The sequence below is a fragment of the Quercus suber genome, unplaced genomic scaffold (genome assembly GCF_002906115.3).
Source record: "Quercus suber isolate HL8 unplaced genomic scaffold, Cork oak 2.0 scaffold_197, whole genome shotgun sequence".
NCBI classification, from domain to species: domain Eukaryota; kingdom Viridiplantae; phylum Streptophyta; class Magnoliopsida; order Fagales; family Fagaceae; genus Quercus; species Quercus suber.
Window position 1 is genome coordinate 387,005 of NW_027069655.1, and position 26,732 is coordinate 413,736.

At 35.0% G+C, this 26,732-nt stretch overlaps 3 protein-coding genes across 5 annotated transcripts; all 3 read right to left on the bottom strand.

Moving 5' to 3' along the window:
- Window positions 1-5,697: 5,697 nt before the first annotated feature.
- On the bottom strand, window positions 5,698-9,216 carry LOC112008865 (lysine histidine transporter-like 6). Of its 3 annotated transcripts, none has more exons than XM_024041224.2 (8): window positions 9,049-9,213; window positions 8,799-8,944; window positions 8,277-8,660; window positions 6,828-7,221; window positions 6,393-6,498; window positions 6,181-6,272; window positions 6,018-6,086; window positions 5,698-5,938 (listed from the first exon to the last, which is right to left on the bottom strand). In XM_024041224.2, the coding sequence occupies exons 1-8, from the start codon at window positions 9,070-9,072 to the stop codon at window positions 5,840-5,842; spliced, it is 1,314 nt and encodes a 437-aa protein (XP_023896992.1). In that variant the 5' UTR covers window positions 9,073-9,213; the 3' UTR covers window positions 5,698-5,839. The 3 variants fall into 3 exon arrangements, with proteins under 3 accessions (XP_023896992.1, XP_023896993.1, XP_065635124.1); XM_024041225.2 differs by having other exon boundaries at window positions 8,799-8,941; window positions 9,049-9,210; XM_065779052.1 differs by lacking the exon at window positions 6,018-6,086 and having other exon boundaries at window positions 9,049-9,216.
- Window positions 9,217-12,893: 3,677 nt separating this feature from the next.
- LOC136069925 (mediator of RNA polymerase II transcription subunit 25-like) lies at window positions 12,894-15,908 on the bottom strand. The gene is made up of 3 exons (XM_065779054.1): window positions 15,900-15,908; window positions 14,022-14,108; window positions 12,894-13,661 (listed from the first exon to the last, which is right to left on the bottom strand). Exons 2-3 carry the CDS (start codon window positions 14,034-14,036, stop codon window positions 13,164-13,166), a joined length of 513 nt encoding a protein of 170 aa, XP_065635126.1. The 5' UTR covers window positions 14,037-14,108; window positions 15,900-15,908; the 3' UTR covers window positions 12,894-13,163.
- A 6,040-nt stretch (window positions 15,909-21,948) lies between these two features.
- LOC112008861 (laccase-17) lies at window positions 21,949-25,401 on the bottom strand. The gene is given in 9 exon segments (XM_065779053.1): window positions 21,949-22,324; window positions 22,866-22,880; window positions 22,883-23,299; window positions 23,302-23,409; window positions 23,412-23,843; window positions 23,936-24,064; window positions 24,532-24,776; window positions 24,913-25,064; window positions 25,204-25,401. Coding segments are annotated over 9 exon segments (1,752 nt in total). The 5' UTR covers window positions 25,327-25,401; the 3' UTR covers window positions 21,949-22,193.
- Between the last annotated feature and the right edge of the window lie 1,331 nt (window positions 25,402-26,732).

A 26,732-nucleotide genomic window follows, 5' to 3' on the forward strand; every position in this document is an offset into this window, starting at 1 on the left:
TCCATTATAGGTGCCATTAGCATGGTGTCCGTTAGACAAAACGAGGCCTAGCTTCAACCAAAATAGCCACGGACCGAGACGACGAGTCCTCCAGCCTATTCCACTCCATCCACCTTCGCACCTTCTTCCTCTGCGGGTGGTGTGACTCTCGAGGTCATCATGGCATAGCTTAAGCGCATGGATGCTTGCCTTGACACTCTCAGTGATGAGTTATGTCAGCTGAACACTCGTGTTGGTCATATTACACGACAGTAGGCTGTCATGGGTGGCTTCACTACATCTCCATCTCCTCTCCACAGGCTTCAAAGGACGAGGGCGATGATGGTGATGAGGATGAGGATGCTAGCTCTTCCGGTGATGAAGAGATGACTGCTTCCCAATGACTTTCCCTTTGTCATTCGTGACAAAAAGGGAGTGTAGTTTTGGGTATGAGAGTAGTCATATACTTAAAGGGAGAGTTAGCATAGGACATTTTTGTTAGGGGGAGTGATTTTTGTTTATGAAGGATGTAGTGAGGACTTTTTGAATCTTTTCTTTTCTTTCTCTTTTAGATACATTTTTCTTGTACATTGGTCTTGTGACCACTTAATGCAAACATTGTATTCATTATTGATATATATATATATATATATATTTGATGATGTTGTTATCACATTTTCACCTATCTCTACATGTGTTATTTCTTTCTCTCTTTATACATATGTTTCATATTATTGTATGCAATCTTTTTATTTTGTTTCACACTAAGATGCATTGATGAGTTTTGTTTAAAGTGTTTCAGAAATACAGGTTGTCAAAATCTATCATGCCATGAACTCTCTTCTTGCAAAGTTTTTCAAGAGTTTGTGTTAGGATTAAATTTTATTGTATTCAACAATTGATTATGAGTTGAGTGATCTATGACTTCTCTCATATTTCATTTGATTGTTGTGTTTTGTTACGGATTGAAAAAGAGGGAGATTGTTAGGACATATGTGGAACATGTTATGAACATATGTCATTTAGAATTGACTAATCTTTTGACAAAATGCACGTTAATTGTAATTGGGTAGATCTAGGATGGTTTAAGCCTTCAAGAAACATGTTGTTCAAGTCAAAAGTTAAAGCCATGTAAATCAGTTCAAGAAACAAGTGAAAAAGTGTTATATTTTAAAGCTCAACAGATATCTCGACAGATTGTATCTATCGAGGTTTAAAAGGCAATCTTAGCCCGATGCTCAACAGCTACTCGACAAATTCCCTACCTATCGAGAATTACGAAATTCAGATTTCCAAATCTGTTTTTCACGCATATCCAAGCTATGTGTTTAGGTTTTCTTTTCTCACAACCCTAGACATATATAAGGATTATATTAATGGTCGTCTCACTAGATGAAAATGTGCATTTATTGTTACATGCATGTTGTGACCGGAGACAATTTGCCCTAGTTCATCTTTCTCTTGAAGAAGCTATTGCGTTTGTATGTCGTAGCGTTTTGTAACCAAGGAGCTTCTTGATCTTCGTCATGTGCATGAATTGAGGAAGTTTGCAGCAAACACCTCTCTCAAGTTGGTGTGTTAGTCACATACTGGGATCCGTGCATTGATTGGTTAGTCATGTACTTAGAGCCGTGCATTGAAAGGAGAGATTGTTACTACATTACAAGTCCAATTGTGTATTGGGTTAAGAGTTCAACTGTAGATGGTATAAGGTATTGAGATTCCTTTATTTGTAACCACTTGTTTTGATAATAGTGGATTCTTAGGAGTGGTGAACTTAAATTCACCTAGTGGGGTTTCTTTGTGGTTTTTCCCATTCGTAAACAAATCACTCATGTCAAATTTAATTTCCGCTGCATTTAGTTATTTGGTAATTTGTTTTTTCTACTACACTTATTGCATGTAATCGACCTAATTAATTCACTTGGCTAATTAATTAAATTATTTACCAAAGGGGTCAATACATTCTTGGCATATCAAGGATTATGCCTCTCCCTCACCTACCTCTATGGCATGCATTAAGTGGTCCCAGCCCATTCTTACTTCTTTTGGATGAGAACTCATCCCAGTAAGACATTTCTCCCAAAGAAGTTTGAGCAGGAAGCCCATAATAGACCCCCTCTTTCTCTCCACCGCCAAACCACACTCTCTAATACCCTTGACCCGTGTCCCACCTCCCATGTATTAGCTAGGTACAAGTAGGTGGTGCTTGGGCCCTTTGTGTATGCTTCACTTCCATCTGAATCCGTTATTTTCTGGTCTTCACGCCATTCTTGCTGCCTCTAGGTTTGTCTGATTCTGTTGTACGTTCTGGTGGGTGTTTAACTCTTACGGCATGAAGGATACATGGGCTTTTGGGCTCATGTTCCCTAACTTTCACTTATTTCCTAGATTGGGTATTGCTTGGGTGAAGGCCCTCACCTTCCTAGCCCATATCCTCTTCTTTTCTGTGTCTGTAGGCCTCTTAGCTAGGGATCCTACCATGCCACTTCATTGTTCCTGCTATATCATTACCTCTCTTTTATTTCTTGTTATCCGTGGGCTTATGGGCTAATGCTCCTACCATGCTAGTCCACTTTCCACATCTTTACCTCTTTTGGACTTTATTGGCCAACATTCCTGCTGTACCAACCTATTTCATTCTTCAGGTTTCCCCGACCCATTTACTTCCTCTTTACCTTTTTTACTCCCATGCGCCTTTTGCTAAATCATTTGGTCTTCCTCGACCCAATTACCACATCTTTACCTTTTATTACTTTTAGGGCTTATTGGCCTTTAAGCCAACCCAATGAATTTACTAATTCATTCCTAAGCTTCCCCGGCCCATTTACTTTCTCATTACCTCTTATTGTTCCCATGAGTTCACTACTTCATTCATTGGGCTTCTTGGGCCCATTTACTTCCTCTTTACCTCTTATTATTCTTGTGGGCCTGCTGGCCATTATTCCTGTCATTCTAGCCTGCTAGGCTTGCTTTACTATTTTCTCTTCTCACTTTCTTCATATTGTTAGGCTTCTTCTACTATTGGGCCATTTGTCAAAAGTAGGCATCAACAAGGTCTTCTGAACAAATTGGAGGGGAGGGGGGGGGGGGTTATAGTTTTTTGAGGGGACCTATACCTTTTTGCTATATACGCTGTAGAGAAAATTTAACATTTTGGGGGGCATGGCTCCGCCCCTGGATGGAAGAGTTAAGAACTTTAAGGTTTGATGAAGAAGTTACCAATATAACTATTAAAATTCCTTTTTTTTTTTTTTAATTAGGAAAACTATTAAAATTCTTTTAATTACTCAATTTTATATTTAAAATTAAAATTTATAGAGGATAAAAAGTATATTCATTTATATGGATAGAACAAATCAACAAAGGTAGATTTATTTATTTAACAGTATCAAAAATGAATTTTTTTGGATAATTATAATGGGGTGGGAGATTTGAACCATAGATGTCTTTATTAGAAACACCTAAGGCCGGCCTTAGGCCAAGACCTAGAGCCCCCTAAAATAGAAAGGCCCTGAAATATGGGGGCAATAAGGTTTTATTTATTTATTATTGTAGGGATAAAGGGCCCAAAAATGGGCATTGGACCGTGGGCCGTGTCCGAGGATATTAAATCATTTGAGAACAGGTAGATACTAACGGGGGCATACAAGTTAGTGGTCCATGGAAGAAGTCTGGTCATAAGGGATTGGAAGTGTAGTCTGAGGAGAAACATCTCTTCGGCTAAGCAGAGAAGAGGTCCGAGGTCCGACCCTTTGTCAAGAACGAGGCAACAAGCAATCATGCTGGCAAGGATAAGCATCATATAGAGATAAGACAAAAGAGAGTTGGGAAATATCTGGAAAGAAAGCTGCTACCACCGCATTGAATGCTCTGCGGCTAACTCTTTGGCCACATTAATGTGAATGTGATACCTGAACAATACCATTCAGCCTTATAGTTACCCACAAAGACTTCAGGAATGTGCAGATAGGACAAGTATCAAAGTCAGTAACTTGATCTAGACGTGAAGGGTTGAGATGGAGTGAAGAATGGGAATATAAAGAAGAAAAACTCCATTACAAAGGGGATCTGTAGAAAAAGGATTGTACACTCAAGAACTGTAATTTCATTTTAAGTCCAAGAGAAATATATGAAAACAACCTTCCTAATACTTTGTTGAGGAGGATTTTCCTTGCACAAAACTGTTTATTTATACTTTCCAGCAACACTTAGCCTACCATGATTGTTGTCTAACTCATTGGAGTTTAGTTTCTAGCCCACTCTCTACAAATTCATTGTTTTGGGCTCTTTGTGGCTTTGTCCATTTTACTTGGGCTTTGGGGAGCAAAACGTGCCCTTACAATTATTATTTAAAAATATATAAGTGAGTTATGCTATAGATTTTTTTCCCCACTCTTAAGAAGGCCCAAAAATGTTAGAGTTATGTTAGTAACACTACATTAGTTTTATAAATTTATATGTTTCTAAACACAAGAAGTGATTAAAAACTCATTTATTCGTTCATTGAAGTGTCACCTCTCTAGTCTCTACCACATAGTTTGTAAGTTTTTTTGTAGTAAAATTTGTAGTAATTTTACAAAAAAAAAATTACAAATTGATGTGACAAAAATATGATTGGTGCCAATTAAACAATATAATAAATGACACGTGACACTCCTGAATAAAATTTTCTTATTGGTGACATTCTAGTTTATAAAACTTATATAGTAAAATTTGAAGTATCACTATTTCATTCTAGGTTAATTAGTCATATTAAAAGGTAAGAAATAATAATAGATTTGAAATAAAAATATTATAATATAAAAAATAAACTACATATTATTTAAGTGATATTTAAATATAAAAATGTCTCTTTAAAATTTCTACCTTAGGTCTCAAACTATTTTAGGTCGCCCTTTGGAATATAGGAAATGCCAATTAAGCTGCAATACTTTTAGCAATAACCAAGGACATTTAAATGAAGAAATTTTAAATTAATTAATGGATAACCACAAATTTTAGTGGCAGTAGAATGGGAAAAAGACTCAATTAACTGGTAGCAGTAAGATGCTCAAAAAAAAGGGAGGAAAAAAACAAAAACAAAACTCATATTGTCAATGTTCTTATCACAGGTTATTTCGTAACCAAACAAAAGCTAGCCTTTTTCTTTTCTTTTCTCTGCTTTTGCAAGTCTGATAAAGAAAACTCACCGGTAGTCCTTTTCTCACTGACCAGACCAGACCCCACAATTTCTTAATAAATAAAGCTGGATATTCCGTGGAAATTTAGCTATATATAACATTTAAAACAACTGAACTCTTTTATGATCCATTTTAAAATTTTCTTATGTGTTGTTCCTTAAAAAAAATAGAGCACACTTCTGTTTTATTTTATTTTATTTTTTAGTAAATGTGTAGTACTTCAAGTTGACATAAATTATTGATCAGTATTGATTATACAAATTTCGCTGCATTGGTTTCCAACTTTCCATGACAATAATCACATCCACGACTTCTGAAGAGAAAAAAAAAAGCCAGTTTTAGGCTTCTTGGTTCCCCATTTCTTTTCTTTAAAGGAATTTTTTTAAGGCCAATTTTATATGCAAAAAAAAATGTTATTATGCAGAATGGATCCCCTCTATTGAAATATATATATATATATATATATATATATATATATTTTTCAGCTCATTACATTTTCCTTTTATGCAGAATGGATCCCCTCTATTGAAATATATATATATATATATATATATATATATATATTTTTCAGCTCATTACATTTTCCTCTCCATTATATATAGAGAAAAGGTCATCAGAAAAATGAGTTTAGCCAACTCAATTACATTTTCCATCCAATGACATAAAATCACCATAATTTATGTGTAGAAGCTATATGTGGATGCATCAGCGATAATATTCCGGAAGCCGCCAATTGTGGATGCCAACATAATAAAAACTCCAACGAATATGCAACTCTGCAACATATAAACGACTTGCATCAGTGGATAATCACCAAAAGAAGAAAAGGGATACTGTTTGCACAATATGATTTACCCAGTTGATGATCCATTTGGCACTAAATCTTTTTGGCTTCTTGATCACTAGCCACATAATACTGGGGAGCTGCAACAGTGCTCAATATTAATTTACTCTCAGTTGTAGTGTGTTGGGGGTGGGTGGGGCCGAAGGGGAATGAAACAACAGAAGAGAAGCTTACAAAATATGAAGTGGGAGCAAATCCAAATCCGCCAAAGAAACCAAGAAGATCCCCAAAGAAAGGGAAGGTGACTCCAACGAATAATGTAAATGCTGCAATATTTCAGGAACTTCTTAGTGGTTTTAATTAAAAGATTGTGACGAAATTTATCTCTCTCTGCCTATCTCTGTCTCTCAGGCTCTGGTCCTTTGATATGTCAAGAAGAACCTCACCTACATAAGAAGATCTAGCGATGAGTCTGAGTGCAATTCCTGGTGGGAAATTCATCTTTTTCACCATCATCCTCTCCAGCAAGGCAAATACAGGCATGGCATAGACCTACACATCTTTCTTCATTAGATGTTGCTGCAATCATCATGTAGTGTGTGTGTTTGTATAAATATATAAGGGAACATAATCATCTCCATTTCAATTGAAATGGAGAGAGTCAATTTCAAAGTTTAAATTTTCTTTCTTGGATTTAAATTGTACGGACTAAAACTACATTTAAAATTTTAAATAAAGTGACATTGTATACGCTTTTAGATTTGTAATATCTAATGTAAACTATGAATGAATTGATTTTAAATGGAGAGACAAATATAAGCAGAAGTGTGCATGTGTACCATGCATGTATACCATATAAGCTGAGAACTATAAATTTGTACCTGGTAGCTGCCTATGACATGGATGACCACCATTAGGTTAGCAGAGGCAATGAGCCACGCAGGTTTCTTGAGATTCATTAGCACATTGTCATCAACATCTTGCCCAAATGCCCAGTATCCAATAAGGGCCACCGGGAAGTAGCATATTGCATTGATAAAATAGGCTCCAAGTGCACCTTTCCACATGGGTTCCTTTGAAGGCCTCTCAGGAGTTGATGGAATTGTGGCCTGAATTTCAAGGGCCACAGCATGCCCAGCAAATGCAAAAGAGATTTGTCCCAATGCATTGAAGACACGAAACATGTAATCAGCTGAGCTAGTTTTTTTGTAAGCATAGCTCACATTATCTATCTGACCTCTAGCCAAGCAACCCACCCAGGCTATAGTTGAATAACTGCAATTTAGAAAGATGTATTTAAATCCACTATCTTTCAATATTCCACACGGTTGTTTCTAGAGTAAGCTGCTTTACAAAATAGCCAGAAATTCATAGGAATGATGGTTCTCAAGTAAGTTGGATAAAAAATTGGAAAATTGCTCTAGTTTATGAACCTCTAGTGTTCTCAGATGCATCTTTTTGCCACTTGAGCTGCCTATTTTTCTCAAAGTGGTTCATGATTTGTTGTGCATGGTTCACCAAAAGTTCATCAAGCACGTGGATGCCTTTAATTATAACCTCTCTCTTTTGTATATATAAACGAGTACCTATAGACATGAATATTATAGTTATAGAATGTCCATGTTAAGGGAAAAAATTATGACCCAAACAGTAGTTTCCTTGTCTGGTATCTAAGGAAGGATGGTTGAATTTCAATGTCATATATCATTCAATGGCCAAGAACAAATAGATGGAGGGGGGGAACTCCCTCTCATATATACTTCATAGTTCAGGGAAGGCATGGCCTTCGAGTTCATTTATTCTGAGAGGAGTTATAATCAGGTGGCTTAATAATGTCTTAGTTTGCCGGATATATCAAGATTTAGATGCTTGAACCAGGGCTGGACGTTGTGCCACTAAAATTACCAATTTATTCTTTAAGGATTGCGAAGCTTTGACCAACTAATTTATTTAATGAAAATTTGTCACTTTCTGACTAGTATAGAACAACTAAAACAATAAGTGTTGCTTAACCAACTCAAATATAAGCAACACAACCTTTATCTACAGAACTTGGGTTGTTTTTGATTCAATTGATGCAGTTCCAAGCCCTTAATTTGTTTAATTCTATGTCAAACCAACTTTAATCTGAGTTCAGACAGTAGATAAGTCGGTCCCAGTACCACCCAACTTAGGCCTTCCATCATTTCCCAACCTAACACAATACTTTCTTTCCATTCTTTTCTTTTGGCTTAGAAATGAAAGTTAAAAATTACTTAATTTCCCAGAAGGTGTTCTAAGTCTACCATGTACCCAAAATCTAAGCTGAACAAGCATGCATTAGTTGGTACCTTAGTGACATGACTGCTGCTGCTAGCGAAACACCAGCAACAGAATTAAAGTTGGGTAGCTGAGACAAGAAGAAATGGATGCCTCCAAAGATTAAAATCCAGTAAGATTGTTTGAGCTGTGTGCAATTGGTGCAGGCCATCTCCATAAATTTCTTGAGGCACTTTCCCCCAGTGACCATATACACTATGTCACACCCAACCTGGACAATAAGTTGCTGGGGAAGCACAATCCAAGGTCCGAGTTTTGGCCCAAAGGCATGTCGACCAAGGTCAATGTATCGATCAAAACGAGTACCTGGAACACATTCATGGAGTTGTATCATCTGCCACATTGTGTTCAAGGTCATGCACCATGATATTGCCAAAACCAGTGTCCCTGGACCCCTGAACAAGAATATGAGTTATTATTTATAATAATAAAAAATAAATATAAAAAAAGACAGTTATTATAGTAGCTTTGGCGTGTGCAGATTAGAGTAAGAGAATATATACAAGTTGTGTTTAGTTGAGTCCAATATGTACCATCCTAAGTAGGCCATGGCATAAGGCAGGCTGAGTACTCCTGCGCCTATCATAGCTGTGACAGTGTGAAAAGTTGAGTACCACCATTTGGCACGGCGTGATGTGTCCTCCTCTATCCATTTGCCGTCTGAATTAGCAACTTCCTGCTAGAGTTCAAAATTTACAAATAATGAGCTAAGGAATCTACAATTAATATAGTGAAGAAAATAGTCAGTATGAATATGTAACAAGGGTGGTCATGCCCTCTCACCTTAGTGGGAGAAGTTGAAACCATTTTTGCAGCCAAAGCAAGGACTCAGACAGACCCCTCCCTCCAATATGAGTAATTCCTTGATGGTCGTCATGTATATGTAGTGGCTGTGGTTGGTGACTCAAAGTGTGCGAGTGAATAAAGTGAAAAATGGGTATTTTGCATTGATTAGTCCACTTTAATTTTTAGTATTTGTTTTTGCTGCTTCCGGAGGTGGAACGTACTCTTTAAGGCTATAATCAAATAGAACTGTTAGGATTAATGCCCTTAAATCCTATCATATAATGCTATGTATTATATTATGTATGACTTAATATTGTAATTAATAAAGTTGTTTTATTATTATTTAAAATAATTGTAGCATGAATATTCGGATATTATCACATAGTCCATGAGATGTATGTGATTTAGTTACAGAAAATATAAATCACAAGTTCTTTGTAAACTCAGAACTATGGTTCGTAGTCGGTGATGAAATTGGGCATTTCATCTGCGAAGACTATAATATATCAACTACGATGATTTGTCTTGATCATGGAAATGGAGACTTCTAGTTGATGTGTTGATATGTTTTAATCGTTAATACATATTGAGCTGAACTGCTGTGAGATTTATTATTCTTCTAAGGACTGTCAAATGAATAATAAATCTCACGACTTATATTTGCATGAACACTTAATCCTGAGAGAATAATAGACTTGATCATGAAATGTAGGTTGCTTTGATATATCAAGAGTATGTTGGGCAGCTACATTTAGTATTTATGGAACATATATTCTCAAGATGGAATTTATAATCTCTTAACGGAGATATAAAATATTTCCTTGAGATAAGTTTAATTGGTTTGTTATTCAGAGAGTTAGGCCTAACCACTTTGGTAAAAAATTACTAAAGTATATATATTTATGAAATTGGATTTCATATATATATGATGAATAACTTAACAGGATTAAACCGGGCACTCAAGGATTAAGATGTAGTAATCTACAAAGTGGCAGTTCAAATTTATGACTTTGTATTACTACAAATATTTTATGAAAGGGTTTGCATGTACAATAAAGTCTTGGGATATAATTTATAGATAAGGCCTAGAGTGCAACTATATTTATATAGTGGTATTAAATATAGTTAATGGTAACTTTGGACTTATCAAGAGTTGACAAAAAAGTCCAAGGCCTATTGGAGCTAGTGTTTTATTGGTCCCTTTTGGTCCCACTCCAAGCCACACACTTAAGCCCAATTGGAAAGACCCAAAAGGCCAGCCCAATTAGATAATTAGTTGGATACAAAAGGAAAAACGTACAGAATTATTGGTGAGTGAAAAACATCATTGAAAAGTGGTGTGTATGAGAGTGTAAGTTACTCTTTTAATTCTCCTTTTGTAACTGATTGAGAGTCCACACTTATTAGGCGTTAGTGGAATTGGAGTGAAGATTAAAAGTATTCCCCAGTGCTTCGATCTTTGTTTTGAAATTCACCGCTTTAAGGTACGCTCTCTTATACTCGAATTCTGAAATTTACATAGTGCATGTTATAGATTGAGAATGAAGTAGATCCGTTAATTTTTCGCTGCGTACATGCTTATTTCCATCAAGAACCATAATGATGGATAAAGTAATAGTTTTGGTTGAAAATAGTTTTGGCTGTTTAGGGCATAGCTCAATTGGCAATTTTTTTTTTTTTTTTGGGTAGTTTCAGCAGCAACAATCCTATGAACACAACCAATTTCACACTCAATTTTAAATCTAGTGGAGTTGTAAACTTGTGATGGGAGTAATGTCACATTCACGAGTCCATCAAAGACATTTTTTTGTTATGCACAAATCACAACTTGACATATTAGTTGAATATGAAATAGTATATATCCTTGAACTTATTATTTAGACAGAGATGTCTAGGGTTTAAATCATATTCCCACAACTATCAAAAATAAAAAATAAAAGCTTTGGTTAACAATTGAAGAAACAAATCACTCCAGTTATTTGGAAAAATGATATTAAACTTTCCTACCACTCAACCATGTAAATAGTGATAATGTGCTGAGTGTTGCCCAAGCACTGTCTTGCCACTCTTAATTGTCATTGTACCTAGTCACTAATCCTGGCTTTCTACATGGTAGGAGAACCTGTTATCTTATGTGTGAACATTCAGGTCCACCAAGATTAACTTTTGGGTTAGTGACTTAGTTCAGCAAGGGTGGAGAAAATTGGCAAATGCCCCTTTCATGCAAAAAAATCTAGCATTTTGCCTCATTTCCTAAACTAATTAGGGAAATGCCCCTGTTTTGAAAATTGATTTTCTCAAAATCAAGTTAGCCCTATAGTGGCATTTTAAGGGGCCCTATAGCGACGTTTTGAGGACCTATAGTGGCATTTTGGAACTCAAATTCCATGAACTCAAGTTCCATGCAAGTGTAACAAAAAAACTTGCATAGAACTCAAGTTCATGGAGCTCGAGTTCTAAAATGCCACTATAGGTCCTCAAAGTGCCCCTATAGGGTTTCTTAAAATGCCACTATAGGGTTAACTTGATTTTGAAAAAATCGAGTTTCAAAATAGGAGCATTTTTCTAATTAATTTGAGAAATGGGGCAAAATATTGGATTAAAAAAAAAAAAAAAAAAAAGAGCAAAAGCCCATTTTCTCCCAACAAGGGTTGTGAAAAATACAATACCTACTTCATGGTCCAGACCAGGGAATCATAGGGAATTGATGGGAATTTCTTATTTTTCCACTAGAACCAATCATGGGAAATTTTATTGGTTGATGAATTGGATCCATCCTTTAATCATTTCACTACTCGTAGCAGTAGCTTTACAGAAAAGGGGCATTAGTTTCAGGAATAATGATTAAAGCGAGGAAGCTGCTTACCTGCTTGTTATGTCAAAGTTGGTGGGCATCTTTATCTTTATTTGTGATGTGTCCCCAGTGGCTTTGGATACCGAAAGGGAACTGCTTGGCACTGCTTTCCACACAAAAATTATACACAAATTATCATATTTTGGCTAATCTTACATTGTCGTCATATATACATCACATTCACTAATCATGGATTTAGAATTGACCCTGACTTGCATTCAGGTTGAACTTCCATGGTCAAAATCAAATATGTAAACCAGAACCTCTCATTCAATTTTGCAAGAAGATGGCAGACCGGAATCACAGGCTTGCTTCAAGCCTGTGATTCCATAAAAATTCTTGGCAATATTTTCTTTTTTTGCCATGTGAATTCTCACTTGCTCACGCACCACAAGAGGTGTTAAAACCACTAGGACATCCCATGAACCTCAATTCTTGGCAATAATTACACATTTGCTTGAATCTTTCTCACACTGCAAATGAATATGGAAAGGAAAAAGCTGCTGTCTTCAGCTTCCAATCTCGCTCCCCAAAATTTTTACAAATCATCAATGTATCTCAAAACTAGTACCTTTCTTCCTTTAATTTAATCCCTAGAATTCAGGTTAGGGCCTTGGGAATTCTAGATTTAATAAACCTGCTCTTGATTTCCTTGGGGGTTCAGAATCTTCACCAAAATTGGGTGGTCCTCTGAGAAACAAAAAGTCTGCAAAAAGTTTCCCCAGGTTCAAAGCTTTTGCCATATTAGCCTAGCGCATTACATGTGTTTCATCACAGTTTCCCCAACTGGAATAGATGACACTAGACAATCTCTAAAACGTGGACATGTTGATAGATAGACAGACAAATATAACTAACTTCTCATTATTTATTAGTGAATGTACAATAAGGCTGATCAAACACTGAAGCTGAAAGATCAACAATATACTGCCCCTAAAACATGTCAGCATGAATATTTATTTGTTACACGTGAGTTTGCAAAGCCAAATTTGTGATCAGTAGAAGAAAATTAATCTTATTCACCAAAATAAAGTATCCATAAACAGGAACTCCTGCTATGATAGCTTTTTGACATAACATCTGCTTCGATGTAAACCTACAGGTACTCTTATCTGTAAGCTAACTATAGTCTTTGTAATGAGCTGATAAGGCCCATTGTAGGTTCAATCTGATAGCAAACAAAGTTCTGTATAACTACTTATCAAGAAAGTTCTGTATAACCTAACATACTGAAGTCCCGAATGAGTCAATAAAATAATTAATTCATAAAGCCCCCGCCAGGCATGTTTGGTGGCCCTTGTGATGGAACCTGTCCCTGAGAAACTAATTGTGACCTCCCTGGACCTTGAATGTAAGCTTGACCCATCCCTGTCCCAACCATTTGTTGTTGCTGCGGAAGTTGTTGCTGTTGCTGCAATTGCTGCAGTTGCGGAAGCTGCTGCTGCTGCTGCAGCTGTGAGAGTGGTTGCTGTTGTTGCAGTTGCTGAAGTTGCTGTTGTGGTTGCAGCTGCGAGAGTGGTTGCTGCTGTTGCAGTTGCGGCAGCTGCTGCTGCTGTTGCAGTTGAGGCAGCTGCTGCTGCTGTTGCATCTGTGGAAGCTGCTGCTGTTGCAGTTGCGGAAGCTGCTGTTGTTGTTGCAGTTGTGGAAGGTGCTGTTGTTGCAGCTGTGGATGCTGTTGAGATTGCATCTGCTGCTGTTGCATTTGTTGCTGTTGTTGCTGCTGACTTGATATTTGTGGCTTAAACACAACCATATCCTGATTCCACAAATAGTTTAGGTTTAGTAAATTGCAAAGCTGAGTAATCCTACATGGTTCATCCACAAACTTGTTTTGGAGCCTGAACTCATTGGCTTCAACATTAAAGATTAAAAAAGAAATGCAAAGATGCAAAAGCAACTTTTACATCATGGAAAGCTACTTAAAGTTTACTGTAAAAGTAAGTTTCGAGAAAACAAGGTCACAAATTATTTTGCAACTTTCTTTTAGTTTTGATGAACCTGGTAATTTTTTGTTAATGTGAGAGCACAGAGTTGGCGGCTATAAGATTTTCTGGATAGCATGTACTAAACAAAATCTTAGTTAATTGATAATAATTGAAGTTCACAAAAATCTTACCCCAGGAAAAAGCATTCCAATCAAGCGGCAGGCTTTGTCAGAAACAGATAGCAGCAATGTCTGAGATGGCAATTGAATGACTGCACACTATAATAATAAAAATTGAAAACTTCAGCACTAAAAGATCCCAGCAGACATACATTTGTGGTTTCAAATTTACAAAATAAGACATAAAACTTAAGCTGTTTAAAATATCAAATGGAAGCAAAGATGCCACCTTATCTAGGTGGTATTTTTTTTTTTTTTTTTTTTTGAGTAATAATTTTGTATGAAAAAAGGGCATAGCCCTAATATTCGGTCAGCATTAGGGCCGGCCCAAGGCCTAGGCAAGTTAGGCCTAGGCCTAAGGCCCCACCAAAAAACAAAATTTTCCTTGAGAAAAAAGGCTCTGCTTTTCATAGTTAAAGGCTAAAATTTTTATAAAATTATATATATTTTCCAAAAGTTGTACATTTTTTTTTTTATTAGTGATGTTAAGAATATTACAAATTTTACTATTACCTTACAAATTTTCATGTTATTAATCACAAAAAAGTGAAATAAACATTCATGAGTTAAATTGATGAAGTTCATTAATGAGAGGCAATGTCACATTATATTTTGAGCATTTTATAGTGGTTTTAATTAGCGCATTTTTCTTTTTCATTTCTATTAAGACTCTCAAAGTATGAGACTAATAGAACCTTAACTCAATTGAAATCCTAAAATATTTCAAAAAGATGTTGCAAATGTGTTAAATCATCAATTATAAATTAATCTCCCCTAATAGTTTGAGACTTTGATTTTTGTAAACTAATATCCTACAAAACCACACATCAAATAATATCTCTCTCTCTCTCTCTCTCTCTCTCTTAAAATCAAAATATAAAATTAAAAATTAGATTACAACTTTATTTAACTATACATCGTCTTATATCCAAAATAAAGTATCTTTTTTAATCGCAATATATTTTTGTTTCTTTTTATTAATATTTATAGTTCAACTATGATATTCAATTTTCTATATGAAATTAACATTAATCTAGTTGGTATCATTTATGTATTTCATGTATCAAATTAACCTCAATATGATTAGTATTAGTCTCTCAAAAAAATAATGTGATTAGTATTAAATAATTTTGTTTAATTAATATTTACATATTAAAGGTCCCGCATAAATTTTTCGCCTTAGGCCCCAAATTATGTTGGGCCGCCCCTGGTCAGCATAAAAGAGATACACAAGAAAAGAATTTATGTGTTCTAAAACCCCTAAAGATCTAAGCATTCCCAAAAAGAGCAAGAAGCAAAATCCCCAATTTCCCTTATTTGACCTTATCCAATTGAAAAGTGATCTCAAAAATAAAAATCTTAGTTTAAGCAATCACAACCCAGTTTCATAAAAAATGCATACCTCTCTCCCTCCTAATGCATGTCATCAAACATAGAGATACAGTGTTCCACACATCCAAATTCTAAAGCATAAGACTTCTTAATTCTTATTGAAGTAAACAATTCGACAAGGTTTATTAGTGTGTGTCTTGAAGAATCAAAGCAGTTGTTCTATAACACTTAAGAATTGAAAGATTTAAGACCCTTGGAATATTCTTAAAACATGTTTTAGGGATTGGCAGGCTTCAAATGGTAATAGTTAAAAAGGTTCAAATGTCATTTAATTTTTTTTATTTTTTATAATTTGATAGTGTAGGGGGGGGGGGGGGGTGAAGGAAGATATTATAGCATGTAATTCAACAGACAAATTTTGAAAAAACAAGGTCACACTACAGAAAATTGGCTACACTTACCCAAAAAGAATTATTTTGGGGGTTTTAGTTGTTGTTGTGGGGGGGTGGGTGGGGTGTGTTGGGGTGGGGGGTGAAGAAATAGCTATAGACAACTTACAAGCTTCTTTTCTTCTTTTCTTGCAGTTGTCCAAGAAATCCATGCTGGTTCATTGCACGAAACACTAGAAAATCTGCCTTTCCAACATATTGCCTAATATTGAACACAATGAAGTTAACAAGCTCAAAAATATAACAAATTTAGAAAGATATTTGGACAGAGACACAAGCATAAGTAGACAAAATCAAACTTTTCACTCAGAAGAATTACTTATTGTTCATGTGGTCCTGAGATATTAGCCGAACTATTTGCATTGTTGGCGGCCAGTTTGCTGCAAGCCTGAAAAGCACAGGAGATATACATGCCAGTAAATAAAGATTAATCTTCTACGACGGTGTGCTAAACAAGGAATCCAAAACTTTTCCCCCAAAAAGATGTAGCTGTTGGGAAACACATAAAGTAGGAAACCCAAATACATAATTTTTATTTTTTTTATTTTCATTAACTAAACAGGAAGGACTGAAACCCAAATACAGAACTAACACCACCTCATAGTCTAAGTCAGGGCATTGAAAAGAAATACTAAGATTTTTGAGTCATCCTTTACATATTGGCTTTTGATTGAGGTCATCCATCTTGTTCATTGATAATGTTGGATGCTATAAAGGACAAGTGAGAGCTGCAAGGTGCTAACAGGTTCTGTTAGCTTCCAAGTGCAAGATAAGTCCACAATATATTTTTTTGATAAATAAAATAGTATTTAAAATCTATGACGTTCGTTTTATGATTATTATTTATTATTATCAGGATAAGACACCAATTGATTTGTATAAGTTACAATTAAACTTAAGATGGTGGCATTGGCAGCCATAGTTTTTGTGTAGGACAAGGGACTCAGGGAAGCTACTACACTGTCCAATTGTCCATAATGGCTTCCAAGTCGTACATGAAAGAAGTGGTCCAGCATGCTCATGCTGCCGAATTGAATTGGACTAGAAAATAGAAACTTTCTACTTCTTCTGTTTTATGACAGATGTAATGTAAGGGAGAGTGACTGGCAAATGACAACCAAAGGTGCATCTTTCTGTTTAAAAAAAGAGAGAAGAAAAGAAAGCATATGTATAGATTCCATTCTTTGGTGGGACAAATTTCTGTCTCTGGTTTCTTACAAAATGGACCTTCCCCTACATCATACCAAAACACAACTTTTTATTTTTTATTTATTTTTATTTATTATTATTTTTTTTTGGAGAAACTACCAAAACACAACTATTTAAGGTTCACATTGAATTATTAGAACACTTTTTAAATTATATATAAAAAATACTTTTGTAATTCTAAAGACTTGAAAGCTGTAAATGGGGGATTGCTACAACTTATAAAAGAAGAGACGAGACCATAGCAGCAATAGATATTTTCGGTAAATTTGGGGGAGAGAAGAAGGGAGAACGGAAACTTTGGGGGAGGCCGGGAGGGAGATGAAGGGGATGGGAGATCATGGAAAAAATGAAAGGGGTAAGCAGGGTAGGTGTTGGTCAGCTAGTTCGGTTTAGGGTTGGTTTTTTAATTCCCTTAAAAGCTCAAACCAAGTCTATAAACAATGTTCAAACTCTTGAATTTGTCAAGAAGTCTAAAAAGTTCGAGCTCGACTTGATTCACTAGTCAAGCTGAGCTTGTGCTCAATATCAAGCTTTTGAGATTAAGATCCATCATAAATACATTATCAAGACCATTTGGTTTGGACAAGTAGTACCAATTCCCAATTAATTAAAAACTTAATTAGTAAGATATATGTTTCTTTTTCAAGTCCATGCTCATAAATGAGTTTGGGCTCAATTTGTTTTTTATTGAACTGTATTGTTCAATGGGAGAGAGTCCTTGTAGGGGACTTTTTTGTGTTGTGTGTTAGGCTGGGCTACCTCTTGCGGTAGTGGGCCCAAGTATTCTGAGTAAGAGAGTTGAGACCGGTCCAACTGCAACTCAATTTGGGCTGACTTGTGCACAAACTATGCCTCGTCTGCTAGGAGTGTATTTATGGCAAGCAGAGCTATTTCAAATGAGTTATGGTAGCAGATATAATAACAACAAAACAGAGTCCACTGACTTTTTAATAGAAAATGACCAAATAATTCCTACTTATGAAACATAATCACAGTGATAACAATGACTTTTACAAATAAGATAAAGGAGTTAATATGAGTTAATCAAGAAATATGAATCAAGTCAAGTTTTGGTTCGTAGAAGCAAAAGACCAAAGAGGAAGAACGCTTCCTCTCAATGCAACTAATCTCCTAAGAAAGATCCTGCCGTGGGGATTAATGGCTTTGAAGGAACCGGACTTGAATGATTAGTGCCCAAAGGAATCCCTTTTACTTTTTTGGAAGAGAGTAGGATTTTGAGAGGGAGAGAGGGGAATCGACATACTGGTGCATGCCCATCGTATTAACTCTCTTTGTTTTCTGTTTTCTCTCTTATCTTTTTCTTTCCCTTGTTTCTACTTTCTTTCTATTTTGTTTCATGACCTTCCTCTGTTTTTTGATCCTCCTTTCTGGGCACGGAAAGGGTCTTCTTATAGTGCATGATGTGACTAGGTTTTACTACTTTGCCCCTTAACCACATTTGTCTGGTCTGGGTGTACTTGCCGACTACCAAGGATTTGTTTGTGTGCCACTTCCCCTTGCTAGATAAAGACAGGTTGTTTTATTCATTAGTCTACCATGGCACCCTTTCCTGCCACGGTGTAGGTGCTTTCTCTTTCTATTCCTCATGGCATGCACCTAACGGTTCCTCCCTCAAATTTGCTTCTTTTTGGTGGTTTGTCATCCCAGTAAGACGTACCCCCTAAAAGAGCTTGGGCAGGAGCCATAGAATAGGTCTTTTCCCCTCTCCCCACCACCAAACCATACCCCCTTACCTATGACCCATGACCCCACCATGTCTCATATTGGCTGGATACAGGCTGGTGGTGTTTGGGCCTTGCACGTGCTTCCCTTTCATGTATGTCCAACATTTGCCTGCTGCTCATGCGTTTGTCGCGGTTTGGAGGCTTGCTTGCACAGTCTGCCGCCCTTCTTTGTCCTTTTATGTGGGCTGTTTTATAATTACCTGCTCCCTTTAGGGGCAGGGTTTCATTTGATACTAGGCTTCACATTTCTTCCAGCCTATTTCTTGATTGCCATCATGCCCTACCATATTACTTTGTCATTCCTGCTGTAATGACTTGATCTTGTCAGGCTTTTTTAGGTTTGCCATTTATTCTTTCCCAAATGGCTTGGCATGACCATGGGTTTTCTTACTTATGGGCTCTTGTGTCCCTTTTGTTTTCCCTTGGGCATCCTCGGCCCATTTGCTTGTCTTGAGCTTCCTCGGCCCTTTTCCTATCTTTGTGTTTCCATGGGCTTTTACTAACTTCATTGGCCTTCCCCAGCCCAATTACTTCATACTCATCCTTAAGGTTTGTGGGCCTGCCCTCAATCCTCTACTCTCTTTGCTTGCATTGCTTTGGGTCTGCCGCGGCCCATTCTTACTTTTCTTCATCATACACTGTCCATGGGTTTGCTTTTTGCTATTTCTCTCTTTTCGGGCTCTTTTGAGCCCATTTGCTTCCTCAAGGCCCATTTATTTATTTTATGGACCTGTGATCCATTATTCCTGTTGCTTGGGCTTAATTGTTTTATTTTATGCTTGCCATTTCTTTGCTGCCCGTGTTGCTAGGTTGGGCTTCCTTCCTTCTTTATGACTTCTCAAAAATGGCCCTCAACAATCCTTAAAGCTACGTGTTTTAATTTAATGACTTAGATCATAAGAGCATTCTCATCAACACTCTCAAATGCTATAAATGCTAAATTTTAGCATCAAAAGATCAAAAAGCATACTCCATCAAAGCTCTTAAATCCTATTCATTTTGCAATCTAGCTATAGTGGGTTGCTAGAGATAGCAGCCCACTATAGCAAGATTGTAAAAAATAAATTATTTGTTTAATAAAGAGAGAGAGACAGAGTGAGAGGAAAAATAAAAAATGAAAAAAAAAAATGAAAAAAGAATATTTAAATGGAGTGTTAAAAAAAATAGAAGTTTTGATGGAAGAGATATTGTAAAATGATGTGTTATATATTATAAAATTAGTTTTTGAGATGGTAAATGCTAAATTTTTTAGAGATATTTTTTAGTGTTGATGGGAATGCTCTAATCACACAACAAATAGTAAAATTTATTACTTTTCTGATTTTTTTTATAAAAATTTTGTCTTTATACATTGAAAAAGAAAAACGATATTCCTATAAAAATCGTGCCACATCTTTATAACTTGTAAGGTGTAAGATCACATAAATTTACCTATTTATTAATATTCGTACCAGTCCGAATTCAAAATTTTAGGTTATTAAAGCATTTAAACGGTAGATTTAAAATTTATAATATCTTAATCATAATTATTTGTCTCTTAATCATAATTACTTGTCTCTATCTTCTTAAGAAAAATTTATTATTTATAATAGCCAGAAGATTTTAATCATAATTATTTGTCTCTAAGTCTAAAACCTAAGGTTCGATTTCCGCCTACACGAAAACCGATTAATATTTTAATTTGATAATAAAGAGCTATCATCAAGAGTAAAATTGAAACTTTCAAAATTTTTTTTTTTTCTAAAACCTTATTTTCTTAAGAAAAATTTATTATTTATAACAACCAAATCTTCATTGCAACTTGCAAATGACAAAGTAATAAATTTTTAAGCTATTGCGAATATGAAAAATCTTTTTTAGAAGAAAAAAAAGAATACGAAAATAAAATGACAAAGTAATAAAATTTTAAGCTATTGCAAATACGAAAACTCTTTTTTAGAAGAAAAAGAAGAATACAAAAATGAAAAGAGGGGGCTCTTCCTCCAAAGAAAATAACAATTTTTAACGGTCACATATCTATTGGAAATTAGCTTTATTGTGATGGATCTATCTTTCCGTCATTAATACTTTCTTTTCATAAAATATTTTTAACCATTAACAACTACCAAAACGTTTTTTTTTTTGGTTGCAAATAACAATATAATTAATGTAGACATTTTTGATAGAAACTTTTTTTTATTACAAATATTTCAATATTTGGCAAGTAATTTCCGACAAAATAGACTTGCTATTGAAAAATCATGATGTACACACAATTTTCGTAAAAGAAGAACACACAATCACGAAATAGTGTAACAAATTATCAGTTGTATTGATTTGTATATATGTGAGTACAATCCTCTGTATGACTCTTTACAATGAAAGAATACAATAAAACTCATCTGATTCTATCTCCAAGTAACTTTACGATCTGAAGGGCTATGAAGCTTGATCTTAAATTGTACTTTGATGTCTCTAAGTTGAATGAAAAGTTGAACATGCTTGATTTGATGTGAGGGCTATTGGCTTGATCTCGAACTAAATTAAAGGAGAATCACCACTTTGATCTAAAGAAGTAGGAATAGGCTTTGATGAACAATGGAATTCTTATGAACTTTAGAGATAACTCTCTATTTTGGCAGAATGTCAATAGTGTTTTCTCTATAAGTGTTCTTCTCTTTTTTCATATGAGAAGCCTCTATTTATAGACAACCCAATTATATTTAATTTGGAATTTTCTCTCAGCATTTATTAAGAGTTAATTATGAATTTAGTTTGATCTTCCATTTAATAAAAACTTTCCATATAGGCATTTTCTTACATTGTCATATGGCTTTCTTTAATTGATGTTGCCACATGGCATGATTTTATTCACTGATCGTTCACATCATCAATTGGAGATTAATTTGATCAAGAACATTTTATCATGAATAATTGGACGGTTGTGAATACATCACAAAATTTTAATGTCTACACATGATTTCATCGCTAATAAAGTATATTATTTATGGTGTAATTTGATGACAGAATAGAAGTATCTTTCTTTTCTTATCAGTTGGAAAAATTTTGTCACAAATAGCAACATTTTATGTAGTGATTTTTATATAGTTCGGCTCCTAGATAGTTGACCTTGCTTTAAGAAATAAATATTCACATTTCAAGACCAAATGCTAAACACATATCGAGTATACAAATTTGTAATTGAAACAAAATAATGGTGTAATACATTGTCCGGCAATGCAATATTATTGAGGGAATTTATTGAGGCTTCACACTAACACTTAATTTGAATTTGTTACCAAAAAAAAAAAAAACCCACTCTTTTTCTATACCTAGCTCCATATGGATGAACAAAATACTTATTGAAGATCAATAACAAAATGCCGAGGCAGGGCCAAAAAACTAAACTGAGTTAAAAAGGACAATAGGGGCAATTTCTAGTTGCTGTGAATCAAGAAGTGAGTCAAAGATCAACACTCAGGAAGATCTGCCGGTGGAGGAAGCAGCTTCTGATTTGGGAGCTTTCCATCTAAGACTAGCCAAGCCATCTTTAAACCCCAGCTTGTGTGGATCTCCAGGTGGCAATGCATGAACCATACTCCTGTTGCCACATATATATACAATTGTCAGCGTATCATCATCAGTTTCAAACAAGTCAGCGACAATTTCATTATTTTATAAACTTGAACAAAAGCTGTAAAGGCAAATCTAATTGTTCTATGAGACCAAAAATAAAATAAAGGATTAATGAAAGTTACTATGCGTGCTGGATTCAATTGCTATATAGGTATTGATGTCCTAATCACCTAGTATAGCCAACTTTCTTTAATATTTTTTTGAAGGTACTTTTCCTAATATAAAATGTTAAAATGTCAAAGTTACTCTCAAAATTACAAAAAATATATATATATATATATATAAACTAAAAAAATTTATTAATTATTTTTTTTTGTTTTGTATTTAAATATTGACACATTAAATTTATGAATGCAATTGATTGCTTATGTAATAAAATTTGTAGTAGGTGTAATATTGTTTTTTTTTTTTTTTTTTAATTTTTTATCTTAGGTGTAATATTTTTATTATATTAGATTCGTATGTGTCCAACTATATTTTATTATATGATGTTCTTGATTTCTCACCTGGGTTATCTGCTAAAACCTGATAGCAACCCAACCCCCTGAAGGCACACCCACGGTGTTTCTTTCAACTGGGTCAACAAGATTGAAGTTTGCTGGGTCTTTATTCTGATCAAAGTTCCCAAAACCTTGCCCAACAACGAAGAAATTAAAGCCATGCAGATGTAGAGGGTGGCTCTCAGCGCCAAGAATGCTTGTGTCCTGCAAGACAAGCTCTACACTAGTGTTAAAAGGCAGAACCACTAGCTTTGTCCCATTGCTCACCATAGTGTTGTTTGGAGGGTTGCCAGTATAGTTAAAGGGAATTAAGGGACTGATAGGAAAGTTGGGGTTGTAAACTCTATTTGATTGACCAAAGAAATGGGCTTGTAGAAGAGCTGTGGTTGGTACTGCAAAAGATATGTTATTGATAGAAGCTGCAAACATTGTTCCATTAGGGCCTTGGCGGTTTGGTTATTCTGATCACAAGGGTTTGTTCCAAGGCCTATTGTGAAGAAAAAGCGCTTGTCAACTTTTTGTGGGACATTAGCAGGGAACTGAGCCTTGCTAAGCTACGAAGTTTGTTTGAGAAATTTGTAGCAAAGGAAGTGTCATTGAGAGGAGGGAGAACTGGTTTGAAGAGTGGAAGCTTTTTGATGGAAATGTTTGATGAGAGGCTTTTTGTTTTGGATGAAAATTCATATTCTAAGATACCTGCAACAGTAGAATTGTCAAAAGTGCCTAGGCCAGTCACATATGGTCTAGCAGTCATGAAGAATGTGGCATTTGGGAAATTGGGTTTGGTCTTAAGAAGAACATTTGTGGTTTGTCCTGGGGCTATGAGAAGCGTGTTGGTCTCAAAAGGTTTAACATAAACGGCATCTGCTTCAACAACTGTGAGGGTGTGGTTTGCAATGCTGAAAAATAGCTCGTCATTGAGGGCTGCGTTGATGAACCGAAGAAGGTAAGTCTTCCTAGGCTTCACCTTTAGCTTGAATGTGTCTGCATGCGAAGACACATTTATACAACATGTTTAGTTAACCTATACAACATTTCTTGAAACATTTGAAAATGTTCCATATAGCATTTGATACCTTTGGCTGAGCAGTTATATAGTGGCCCTGGAAGTCCATTGATGGTATATGCATCAGAGACATTAGGGCCACCCCCTGTTTGAAGAGCTTGGGTAATGACTGCTTCAGGATCTGCATTCCACCACTCTCCTGAAATTTGTTGGTATCAAAGTTTGTGTTAGTATAAATATCAATGAGGAAATGGATACATGTGAATAAATTAGCTGCCTTTTTTTTTTTTTTTTTTTTTTTTACTTTTTGACTTGCGTACAATTTTTTAAAATCTCATCGTTAGATACTTATTTATAAGCACAATTATTTAAAAAAAATTATTTATGTGTTTTGTTAAAAGTTTCTTTACGATATTTGTTAATGAATCATTTTAGGAAAATTTTAATACAATTTTCATGAGAATTTGATAAAAAAAAAAAAGGCAAAAAGAAGTAAATTGTTTTATTCTTTTTCCATAAAAAATTAATTTTTTTTCTTCTAAACCAATGTGGTTAAAGTATTTGTTAACTTTTCTATTTATTTATTTTTCTAGCTATAACTATACTTTTATCAACTTTTAAAAAATTAGCAAATTAAGAACTAATCTAAACGCATGTCTAACTTACCAAAGATAATGGGAACTTCATTGTAGGGTTTGGTGAATGGATAAGGAACGCCATGCTTAGGAAGAATGATTAGAGGACCATAGACAGTTGATCTTAGCCATGAAATGTGGGCATGCCAAAAAAGAGTGCCTCTTTGGCCAACAATGGTGAAATTGTACACATAACTGTGGCCAGTTTGTATAGGACATTGAGTCACATATGCTGGTCCATCAGCCCACCCTGTTTGAAGTTGTCGAATTCCATGCCTGTTTTAAATATATTTATCACAATTGCAAATTAGAACATGGAGTTAAATTTAAGCTAGGAACTATATATTTTATAACTATATTAGTTGTTTCATAACTTTAAATGAGTGCACAAAACTTGGTACAGATTTATTACCAATGGATGGAGATGTTTTTCTGGACATGGTTAACCACTTTGATAAGAAGGTGATCACCCTCCCTAGCTACAATGCGAGGCCCAGGAAACTGCCCATTTACAGCAATAATGCTCTTTGTGTGGCACAGTCGTGTGACATTTTGTAATTTGATCTACAAGATAATTCAAAAGCGTTAATAGTAAGAAAGAACCCCAAAAAAAAAAAAAAAGAAAGAAAGTAAAATCAATTTTTTTAAAGATTTGCTACAGTATTTGCTTAATAATTTAGGTACCAAGGTGTGCAAAACATACATCAAACTTGTAGTGCCTAGTAATGCCTGCAGCCAGTGTGAGCTCAGGAATGAGACAAACTGTAATCAGTGAGAATAAAAAGACGCTGGGAAATGCTGGAGAGGAAATAAAAGCCACACCCATTTTTTTTATGTGTTTCTAACCTGAAGCTCTTTTAGTATGTTCTTTGGTGCTAGCCAAAACGTACACTTGAGTCTGTGTACCTCAAAAAGGTACGTAATTAGTGTTTATATAGGGCAGAAGAAAGGGTGTTTGGTTGAGTAGTTGATAGAAGTTAACTTGACAAAAGTATACATAGAAGAGCTTGGATAACACTTTTAATGGGACCAGTTGTTAGAACAACTATAGAGTGGTGTCAAAGACAATCTATTTTAATTGACCTCCTTTCTGTTCAAGTCAAAACTTTTCCTTGCTATGATGTTATGGTTCTTAAACTGAACAGAAGTGATTTTGACCTACTTCCATGATTAATTAGCAATAACGGAGAAAAAAGAGAAAAGGAAAATAAAAACTCTCTTTGAATGCTAACAAAGCACAGTGGAGAAGCAATGCTCCTGAAAATTATTTACTTTATGGTTATTTATGTTAAAAATATGGTATCATAACTCGGGATATGGAATAAAGTAGGTTTGTGTTTTAAGTCTTGCCCACATTAAAAATTTATAGAGCCTTTTGTGGGTTACATAAAGTAACACAAACTCAAATAAATATAATAATTGAGAGAATCTATGGACACGTGACTTTAGAACACAAACAACGATATTATATAATGTGTATGTTAAAGTTTTCATTATTAGGGTAAACAATGACATTCCAAATCAAGTAAGTTTAAGTTTTCAACATCTTTCACTCTTTTTATTTTGACACATCTTTCACTTTTGGTTTGATGCTGTTTTGTTTGGAATTAAAAATTTCACCAATAATATTGAAGCATAGGAATGACACTAGCTTTCTCAACCATTATTCTTAGTAAAAAAGCAAAAGGAAGGGTTTTCATCCAGCAGTCGTTTTAGAGGCAGATGAATGCATAGTTTTTAGATTTTCATGAGGACAGATCATAGGTGAATAGTTGGGGAACCTCAATTGACGCAATTTTTTCTCAAGCATACGAGCTACCTGCAAAAGCTTGCTGTGAAGGACAGCCGAAAGATGAATATATAGATTTTAATAAAGCTGATGTGTGTTTGGGGGTGTGGTGTGGTGGGGGGTTTCATTTGGAAGCTTTTTAGGTCGTATCTTAAGCATAAGCTTTCTCTCTTCCATGACCTTCCACTGTCTTGAGTTGCTTTTCTTTTCCTTAGCAAAGAATTAAAAAGACAAATATAAGCTTTTTCTTTTTTTCTTTTTCGGTTCAACTCCTTTAGAGTATATTTACTTTCTTGATTAAATTTAAAATTCAGGATCATTTATATGAAAGATTTTTAAGCCAATGATACTAGCATTCAAATCATGTACATCATAATTAAATATTTTTAACTAAAGACTTGGATAAATTATATAGTTTTCTTGTACTTTTGAGTGATTCAATT